Source organism: Cyprinodon tularosa, unplaced genomic scaffold (genome assembly GCF_016077235.1).
Source record: "Cyprinodon tularosa strain WSP-4 unplaced genomic scaffold, ASM1607723v1 ctg241, whole genome shotgun sequence".
NCBI classification, from domain to species: Eukaryota; Metazoa; Chordata; class Actinopteri; order Cyprinodontiformes; family Cyprinodontidae; genus Cyprinodon; species Cyprinodon tularosa.
In genome coordinates, this window is record NW_024038899.1 from 684,885 (window position 1) to 695,274 (window position 10,390).

General features: G+C 36.7%; 1 protein-coding gene across 2 annotated transcripts; it reads right to left on the minus strand.

Annotated features, from left to right (window-relative positions):
• Nucleotides 1-1,277: 1,277 nt before the first annotated feature.
• On the minus strand, nucleotides 1,278-9,127 carry ssna1 (Sjogren syndrome nuclear autoantigen 1). 2 transcript variants are annotated; one of them, XR_005281020.1, is made up of 4 exons: nucleotides 8,911-9,127; nucleotides 6,480-6,679; nucleotides 4,324-4,412; nucleotides 1,278-1,502 (listed from the first exon to the last, which is right to left on the minus strand). XR_005281020.1 is itself a non-coding variant. In XM_038287603.1 (3 exons), the coding sequence occupies exons 1-3, from the start codon at nucleotides 8,960-8,962 to the stop codon at nucleotides 1,410-1,412; spliced, it is 345 nt and encodes a 114-aa protein (XP_038143531.1). In that variant the 5' UTR covers nucleotides 8,963-9,127; the 3' UTR covers nucleotides 1,278-1,409. The 2 variants fall into 2 exon arrangements, 1 of the variants encoding a protein (XP_038143531.1); XM_038287603.1 differs by lacking the exon at nucleotides 4,324-4,412.
• Nucleotides 9,128-10,390: the final 1,263 nt, after the last annotated feature.

Consider the following 10,390-nt stretch of genomic DNA (forward strand, 5'->3'; position numbering starts at 1 on the left):
GGATCCTACACATTTCTATAAAAATTTTTCAACCAGAAAATTATATAGATTATAGTTATGAAGAGCAGATTTTCATACGACATCAAAATGTAACAAGAAATAACAAGTAATAACTTTTAAGGAACCAATTAAGTGGTTGTTTTGAGATTTTCTCTGGGTAACAGGGTAAAAGGGGCCTGGATACAAATATGCATTTCAGATATAAAACATATTTGAAAGAAAAGTTTATTTTCGTCATTTTCTATTTAATCATTACACGATATTCCTAATCTGAGCTGGATTTTTTTTTTTGCCGTATGGCAGTAAATTAGTATTTTTTTTAAACACATTTAATTTATTTTATTAATTTATTTAAAGGGACAGTGTACATTAAAAAGCATTCCTGCAAATGCACCAGAATTAGCCAAAAGGCTATTTTTCATCTGTTGTCCCTGGACAGATCTTAAAATTTTCTACCTAAAAAAACACAACAGTAAGCATTTTTCAATGAAAAATACTAAAATAAATAAAAACAGCTATAACTCTTCAAAACTGATTTAAAAATACAGAATAAGTATTTGTTTGAGGAACCACTACTAAAAACGGCTTAATGAATTTCCCCTCAATTAAAAAAAAATCCTAATTCACATTTTCATCTTTAGTTAATCCAAGTTTAGAATCAGACGATTTCTGCATGAAATCACCGAGAAAATCCACTAAATGTGCTTTTAACTAAATCAAAAAAGTGCAAATTCTAAAATTAAATGATAAATCTTCTGCAGTTTGTTGCGTTAGATTTTATTTGGGGGTATCATAGTTAAGTGGGGTGAATATTATTTCACCCCACTGCGTCAGACCAATTCTAGTTCTGAAGCGACAACAGAAACGTAGAGCTTGAGTTAATAATTTGATTTCTGAGCTTTTAGAGTTTGTTCTCTGAGCTGCTGTGGAGTCGTGGCCCGTCTGACGATCCATCGAAATGATTGATGGTCCTGGATGACACCAGCAGAAAAAAACCAAACATGTTGGTTCTGATTCAGCTGTGTACGTCTCCTCCCGTCACACAGGGAGCAGTGAGACTCTGTGATAGAAGCTCCATCCATCCGTTCATCACCCTCCTGTCTGTAAACCTCCATTTGCTTGATGTCAACTTACTGTCTACAATCTGATGGGGGGGGCAAGGGGTTAAAAAAAACAAAGATGTCATACTTGTACAAAAACAGAGCTGAATAAATAGACGACTTGAACAAAAGAAGATGTTAACGAGTCTGTTTTGTCTGAAAGAGTCACTGGAGATATACAGTTAAAAATCAAACATTTATTGCTTTACAGAAAAGAAAAAAAAATACCCAATGGAACAGATCAGTGGGTTAAAAAGTGCAGAATGAGAGGATTGTGGTCCAACAGAGTTCAGTGTGGTTTCTGTGGCTTCAATGGTCCTTTTTCCGAGGCCCTGTGGCCTTGCTGAGGTTTCCTGCTTCTTGTTTCAGGACGCTGAGTAGGGACTGGGAACTCTCCAGGATCTGAAGCACAAAAAAATCAAAGTGAGAAACTTTGTTCTGGTACAAAAGTATCAGCTCATTTTGATTAGTAGCTGCATCTAAATAAATCTGAATGTAAATCAATAATTTCACATTTAAGATTGAATTCAAAACTTTATAACGTGAATGGAATGATTTAAATGGTTTTGATGTAATCTAACGGCAAAATCAAAAGCAAGCTGATATTATTATGAAATTGGAAGTACTATGAAGGACAGAAATAATACAGATATTTCTGTTCGGGAGAAGACAGCTGACTTGGTTTGATATCCAGCAGAAAAAGAAGTTGGGTATCTACAGAGGGCTTTATCCAAGAATAGTAGAAAGTTGAGTGGAAGGAAAAACGATCAAAAACAGATTTATTTAGATTTATACTTCATAATATTTTCATGGTTATTATTCAAGTATTTTAACAGATTGTGTTGTATTAGGTCCTTTTAATTTCACATCTTGTGTTTGGGACTTTATTGTTTAATATGTTAAAAGGCATTTTATATTAAATCTTTAAATCTTTAAATTTAATTGGGAAGCATTTATTCTCTTAAATGCTAGGGATGGAACGGTTTATGAAAACCGTCCGAACCGTTCGGTTCGACTGTCTCGGTTCGGTTTGCGTGTGTTGCGTTCGGTTCATGTGCTGCTCCTTTTTCTCATAGGCGAAGCGTTTACACTCCAGAGCAGCAGGTGGCGCTACTGCAACCAAAGCCAACCACCAGTAGTAAACAAGAAGAAGAAGCGAAGCAGCGTAGCCGGGTGTAGCAGGGAAAAAAATCTGTTGTTGTGGAGAATTGTGTGGGTATGGCGAGTGGGAAAGAACAGGAGTTGGAAGACGCGCCAGCAGCACTTTCTAGGTCTGCTGTATGGGACCGCTTTGCATTTAGAGTGACCTACGATGACGGCGGAAAGAAAGTTGTGGATAAAAGTGCAACAGTGTGCAATCAACATATACCGAACCGAAAACCGTGACCATGAAACCGTGAACCGAGGATCTTGTAAACCGTTCCACCCCTATTAAATAGGTATCTTTAACCTCAGTTTCATCTTGAAATGAAAAATAATCCAGCCACCAACTTTATAGCCTTTCAGGGAAACTGCTCTTAAGCCTCTGAATGGAAAGTAAAGCGGAAAGAAAAACTGTGGTAGAAAAATGGTTATGATATGAAGAGCCATGTCCCCTGTTGTAGACAGTGTTTTAATAAAGTCTAAGGTTAGAGAGGCTGTCTATTAGAAAATAAAATTTGTGATAGTTTTCAACATAATATACAAGTTTAATTGACCCATTCAGAGATATCAAAACACTGGGGACACCTGCTGAGCTAAAGGAGCCAACTACTTCCATGTTTTTTGGGACTGTCAGGTAATAAAACCGTATTGGGAAGCATTCCACAAACATATTGAAAATATATTTAATGTAAGCATTCCATTCAAAAGTGAAACATTATATCTGGGCAATTTACAATTGGTCACATGGACTAATAAAGACAAAAAAAACTGCTGACTACACCACTGGCAACCAGTAAGAAGGCTAAACAGGAAACGGCTGAAACCAGATCCACCCACTATTGATGAATGGATTGAAATTGTTTACCAGGTTTATGTTATGGAAAGAATCTCTTTTTCCCTCCAAGTTGAAAAAGAAACATTTTATAAGATCTGGACAAAATAGACAGAGTATGTAAAACCAATTAGATCTGACTTAATTAGATTGTTCTTGTGAAATATGTGTCTTAGCCTCTTATTTCTTTGTGTTTTCTTTGTTAGAGGTGCTAAAATCTCAATTATAGTTTCATTCTGTTCATTTTTGTTATTGTTTACAACTAAATTGGTAATATTCTGTAAAAATACCAGAAAGGCAGCATGAAAAAAATCACTTGGACTTTCTGCTTATATCCTCAGATACGATCCTTAATGGGTAAAGCTGTAATTACTGAAAACCTGAAAACTTTCTAAATGAAAAAAATACTTCCTAGTTCCTTCTGCTGACAACTTTGGCTGAGATGCTGAGCTCATTTTAGAAGGACCGGAAATAAGCCCACACTGATAAGGTACCAACTACTGCTGATTGGCTAGCTAACTGGGTAGATTAAACCCCATAGTGAATCTGAGCTGATATCACCATTACACCAGGGATTTACTGACTGGTCTCCTCCAAGAAAGAAATCCTTAAAGGTGTAGAGGAGAATTTTCCCACCCTCTCCACTTAAAAAAAAATATAAAAAATGCACATGTAAAACCCTGTACCCGCTCCAGAGAGGGAACTACGGAAGAGGATTAGGGCCACTGGAAAAAAAAAACTGATTTTTTTTTATTTAATTTCAGTATAGTATGGGAAAAAGTCAGAATTCTGACTTTTTTCTCAGAATTCTGACTTTTTTCTCAGAATTCTGACTTTTTTTTATTGTCAAAATTCAGTCAGAATTCTGAGATTAAAGTCAGAATTCTGAGATTAAAGTCAGAATTCTGAGATTAAAGTCAGAATTCTGACTTTAATCTCAGAATTCTGACTTTTTTCCCATACTATACTGAAATAAAATTAAAAAAATCAGTTAACTTTTTATTTTTTCCCAGTGGCCCTAATCCTCTTCCGTAGGGAACGCCTATAAAACGCATGTGAGAGCGTGCACAAGCCCATTTCTCCTCGTGCACGCTCTGTTTAAAAGTTGCTGTTTGCATCACTTAAAAAAGCTTAATTCTCCACTATGTCAGAGTCACCTTTACGTAAACATATCACCAGAATGATTGACAATTAAGAAGACCACTTATTTAGATGATCCGACTGGAAAAAGAACATCCTCCACTGTACCTTTAAGTAGAAAGTGTAACGGAGGATCCTGACCTCCTTGATGTTTTCCCAGACAGGGCGACTCAGGAGTTTGTGTTTTCATTCATTAGCTTGAGGACAAAGGGAGTTTAACAATAACAATAAGGATATGCCAGGATTGTACCAGTTTAATTAGATCTGCTCAACTTACTACAAACACGTTAGGCAGTTACCGGTATATCTGTTTTATTTCTTTTTATATTTCTATTGCTCGCTGTAAAAATCTTACTGTTATGTTTTTAGGTGGACAATTTTAAGATCTGTCCAGGGTTAGGGCTAATCCTGCTGCATTTGCATCAGTGCTAATTAATGTACATTGTCCCTATAAAATAAATAAAGAAAATGAAATTTTTTGTGTCAAATTTTCCAGTCAAGACATTTATGCAGGAAAACAGGCAGTTAAAAGCCCTAAAAACCCAGTGATGATGTTTGATTCTCCCCCAGCTATCCCTTTTTCTCTAGTTTAACTCTTTACTTAGCTTAGCTAAACAAAAACAAACAAAAACGCTCTGCATTTCAGATGCACATTGTTTACACCCTGGACCGCATCATCAAATGGGAGGAGCTTTGGCCGCGTGAAAAAACTCAGCAAATTAAAATAGTTATTGCTTCTTTAGAGCAGGTTTGTGCATTTTAAATGGTCATTTGTAAAAAGGAAAATAAATAAAAAGAACTCACATGCCGCTGTTGTTTTAGAGATATTAAAGATTAATTTTTAGGTCACCCAGAGGTCAACTACCCCCCCATTAAGCTCCAAATTGAATCAAAATGATCTAGCTTACTTTTTCAGTGCTATTTGTGCAGATAAAACTATCGTTTTAAGATAATATTATTTTTAATCATGGCCCATGACGTGGCCGATAGTGCTGCGCTCGTTTCCTGATAAAAAGCATAATGCATAACATTAAATGTTATTCCTGTGCTGGTATTGAATATAACAGTGGGCACATTTACCTTATTTAGTGGCTGGAATAATTGTTTAATATTTAGTAAATCACCAGCCGCCCAGATCCTCTGCTTTGGACATGTTGTTACCCCTGGCAACCCCGTAGCATTTCTGGTCAAGGTCCTGATGAGTTTCGGCATATCACTATAAAAACCTAACATCACGGACTAATGCTACATTTTTCTCTATGAACAACTTTTGAATCACCTTGGGGAGACCTAACCTGACTCTGCCAGATGGGTTTGCTCCGCATATCCATCTGGGAACCTTGAAGTAATTTTGGGAAGGGGCGAAAATACTGGTTAGCTGATTGGCCTATGTTAGTGATAGACGGGCCAAATAAACCAATCAGATCAACCAAGCATATGACGTACTAACAGAGCGACGACGAAAACACAACCACAAGCCAGGCTACTCTTGCCGAAACCAGTCGGGAGAAGAGCAAAAACATCTTTTCCTCTGAGAAAAGCCTCCAGAGCAGTGTTTTGCTCTTCTTTCAGTGAAGAAATACTCTGTAATTCCGATAAAACTTGCTGGATAGCCACGCTAACGCTAGTTTCATCGGCTGAAGCCGCCATGTTCTTTAGACTGAACTGTCGCGCTTCTCGTTGCGTCACACGTCAATCCGCCTCAAAGCCAACGCTGATTGGACGTTCGTTTGGTGAACGGCTCCAAATTTTCTTTAACGGAGAGTCTTCAGAATGATCTGCGAGTGAAACCTTGAAAGCTCGCGAGATCAGGATGGTCTCACGAGGCTGGGGGAGACCACCATTTTTCGGAAAAGCCCCAAAAGCTCTGAAAAAAAAAAAAAAAGATCCACTTTGGTTCATCCAGAAGCAGCTCTGATTCGGCTGGAGTTCTTTGTAAATTTACCCCCTCAGAAGCCAGAAGTGAGTCAGTGACAGACCAGGCTCTGTGCTGGAGGTGAGTGAGGACGAGCAGTGTTTCTAGGATTAAAGTAAAACAGCTTTTTTTAAAGCCACCTAAATACCACTTGACAGCACTTCTTATTTTTCTTTGTATTCCATTTTAAGTGAAAAAAGGCTTAGCCTACAATCTTTAGGAATCAATAGAAGAATCAATTCAGAATTGGAAAATCCATCTTTTTAACAAAGCACAGCTGCAATACCAACAATAAAGCCTGTTGTGGTGCTGATGTAATATCAAAGGCAGCGGGTTTGGAGATGCAGACCTTTGTGTATGCCGCCTCGGTCTCTGCGATGGTACGGTCCAAGTTGGTCCTGGTGATCAGTCTTTGGGCCAGGCTTTCATTCACCTTGCTCAGCTTCTCAGAGAGGACCCGGATGTCACGCTGGAGTCGCTCCTTCTCATCTTCCTCCAGCTTAATCTGGCGGTTCAGCTCGTCCCGCTTCGAGCACAAGTCCTCAATACCTGTTGTTATGGAAACCAATGTCTTATTGACAGAACAGTTGGAAGGCATCTTCTGTAAGTTTCCATAAATTTCACAAACTGGCTTAAACCGGTCTTCCAATGTTAGATAGCACCGTTTTGACAAAATATATACAAAAACTTTGTCAGTTAATATATATATATATATATATATATATATATATATATATATATATATATATATATATATATATATATATATATATATATATATATATATATATATATATATATATATATATATATATATATATATATATGTATGTATGTATAATCAAGGGTTCCTACTCTGAATTAGTTCTGCAACTAACAAATATCTTGCAAATCAATCAATTAGTTGATTATTGTTTAGATTAATCGATTAATAATCGGATAGCAAAAGGTTCCTTAAAGAAGACTTTTTGCAAAATTAAACTAGGAGAAACTAAAACATTTCTGTTCTGGATAGAGCACATCGACAGAAGAAATGTATTTTTATCTTAAATGCAACGAGTCAACACATTTCTCCTCACAATTTTGATACAATTATTGCTCTAAGTAACTTGCTCTGTCAACTAAAGGCATGTTTTAGGGTCTCTACACTCCAGTTAATGATTAATCAATTACTAAATTATTGGACAATTATTTCTATAATTGATTAATCCCATTCATTTTTCAGCCATATTATGCTAATTGACTTCATAACCATTTTGAAAACAGCCATGTTGAATAATTACCTCAAACGATGGTTAATCCATGTTCCCCTCATATTAAGGATGCTTTGATACCATGTAATAGTTGGACTGTAAACTACACCTAATGCATTTTTTGGTGGGGGGGACAAATCCTGTGATAGAGGTAGTAGGAGAATCAAACAGAAAATCCCTACCTATGCATCTAGTCCATCATAATTAAGGTTTAGATGCAGAGGTGAGGATTTCCACTTTTCCCTCTTCATTGAATGCATCATTGGTAACCCCTCCCTCCATTTTTACTTTAATACAATTTTCATCTAACATCTTGTAGTTTCACCCCTGTAGCAAGAAGGTTATGGGTTTGATTCTCAGTCTGGGGTCTTTCTGCATGGTGTTTGCATGTTCTCCCTGAGCATGCGTGGGTTCTCTCCGGGTACTCCAGCTTCCTTCCACGGTCTAAAAACATGACTGTTAGGTTAATTAGCTTCCCTAAATTCTCCTTAGTGTGTGTGAATGGTTGTTTGTTCTGTTTGTCTCTGTGTTGCCCTGTGATGGCGACCTTTCCAGGGTGGACCCGCCTCTCAGCTGTAGACAGTTGGAGATAGACACCAGCACCCCTCACGACCCCAACTGGGATAAACTTGATGGAAAAAATGGATATTGTACTTTCCTATTTTTTGCAGTTAACTACAAAAAAATTAATCTCCAAGAGCATCCTTAATATGTAGGTAACTACAAAAAAAAGGAAAGTAAAAAATGTTTGATGAAAATTGTATATAGTAAAAAAGGAGGAATAGGTTACCAATGATGCATTTAAGTAAGAGGGAAAATTTTGATTTTTATCACTATCCATCCATCCATCCATCTATTTTAACATTAAATATTGCATAATTTTAAAACTTGATCACATAAGTTTTTAAAAATCATGTCCTTTAAAATGAAGCCTAAAGAGAAGCTTTAAAATCAGAAAAAAATAATAATAATCTCATCTGAAGTTTCCTCTGAGGCTGCAAAACCTTCAACAGATTAGGAGAATTTTAGCAGCATCGCTTTCATCCAGTTTCCTTTAAAATGAAGCCTAAAGAGAAGCTTTAAAATCAGAAAAAAATAATAATAATCTCATCTGAAGTTTCCTCTGAGGCTGCAAAACCTTCAACAGATTAGGAGAATTTTAGCAGCATCGCTTTCATCCAGTTTCTTCACAGAAACGAAGATGGATGTTTTATAAAAGAGACTAAATGTTAGGACTGTGACAGATGATTACAGCCACATCGTAGCCCTGTGCACAGAGTTAGATGCTGATTTTAACCCTAATCTGTGAGGATTAATCAGATTGTGCGGTGCTGTCCTGAAGGTAAAGAGAGGAGGACATTAAAAAACCAAAATTAGATATTTTATACACTCAGTGTAATGTTTGGCTAAAACAGAATGAATGTAAAATCATTTTACAATGATAATTTACCGGGGAGTATATTTAAAACAGAAGCATCCGTTCATCCCCCTTAGAAACAGAAGTTAAAATGAAAAGTAGTTTCCTACATTTGACAAGTTCGTTGTTGTAGGTCTGAAGAGCCGCTGCCTGTTGAGTCATGGCGCTTTAGGCAAACTTTCCCTTCGTAATCAGCTAAATTAGCCTTTTAAACCAACGGCTAATGTTTCTATAGCTGTGTGAGGATAAACAGCAAACGGAGAAAAGTCAACTGACGCGCTCCGTCTTACCGCCGCAAAGCTTCTTCTTCTCTCGTTTAAAGGCGGTTGCCTTTTACTTCTTCTTATGTTTTTTATTGGCGGGTGGCAACCAACTTAAAATGCATTTACCGCCATCTACCGGACTGGAGTGTGACTAACAATGATGTCACAGGGAAGTTATTAATTCATACCTCAATTGTATGCACGAATCTGTATATTATCTATACATATAAATTAATGTGTGTATATTCACGTGCATACGCACACTTATATTATTCATTTAAATACAATTAAATAATCCAGTATTTAAAAAAAAATCTAATTAACTGATTTCTAGCAGAATTAGATTTACTTCCTAAAAGGTTTATCATTGAAAATCCAAAATTTTTCTCTATTTAGTGTTGACTTTAAATGCTGACTTACTGTGAATACTTATTACATTCTATTAACATATGTTCCACTGTTTCCATCTGATTACAGTGATTACAAGCCCCTGTGTCATGTTTCTCTATTCTGAAAAGAGAACTATTAAGCCCTGTATGACCAATTGTAAGTCGAGATATAAGTGCCTCTATTTTCCGCCTTCCTTTTGTACAACTATTACCCCCCACAGTCTTTTGAATTTTATAAAGATCTCTACTAGTGTCATGATTATCCCAATGTTCCAGCCAAACCTTACAGATTTTATTCCGAATTATAGATTTATCCTCACTTTTGCTTAGTGTCACTAAATAACTTGTTTGTTCACATACTGTTTAAAAAAAATTGCCATTTAGCTTTATTAAAGCAACATCTTGTTATTTTGAGTTCATCTTGTCTTAAAAAATTATCTTTAATGATTGTGCTAACAGGATAATGATCCCTTCCTATTGTGGACTCTCTATACTATACATCCACCATATGCTGCACTATGTTCTCCCCCACAGTTAATTTAAATTCAATTAAGTTTATTTATATGGTGCCAATTCACAACACGTCATTTCAAGGCACTTTACAGTTCAACCAGATCATACAGTCAAATTGACTCAAAGTTTTCTATCTAAGAAAACCAGTTGATTGCATCGAGTCATTGACTCAAAGGCTATCCCTCACGCTAAGCATGCTTGTAGTGACAGTGGAGAGGGAAAACTCCCTTTTAACATGAAGAAACCTCCAGCAGAACCAGGCTCAGTGTGAGCGGCCATCTGCTGAGGCCGACTGGGGTTCAAGGAGCTGTAAAAGGTGGCCCCTTCCAGGAAGATGTTGCAACAATTAACTTTGCCATCTTTATCACAATTTCCATACTCATGTCCACCTCCACACCTTGAACACCTAATTTTCCCTTTGCACT

Bases quoted from the DNA above. Each gene is read 5' to 3' on its own strand.
- ssna1 (XM_038287603.1), bottom strand. From the start codon at position 8,962: ATGACTCAACAGGCAGCGGCTCTTCAGACCTACAACAACGAACTTGTC. The intron at 6,680-8,910 runs GTAGGAAACTAC...CCATAACAACAG, and splicing joins CAACAACGAACTTGTCAAAT to GTATTGAGGACTTGTGCTCG. The intron at 1,503-6,479 runs GTCTGCATCTCC...TTTGTGCTTCAG, and splicing joins CCGAGGCGGCATACACAAAG to ATCCTGGAGAGTTCCCAGTC.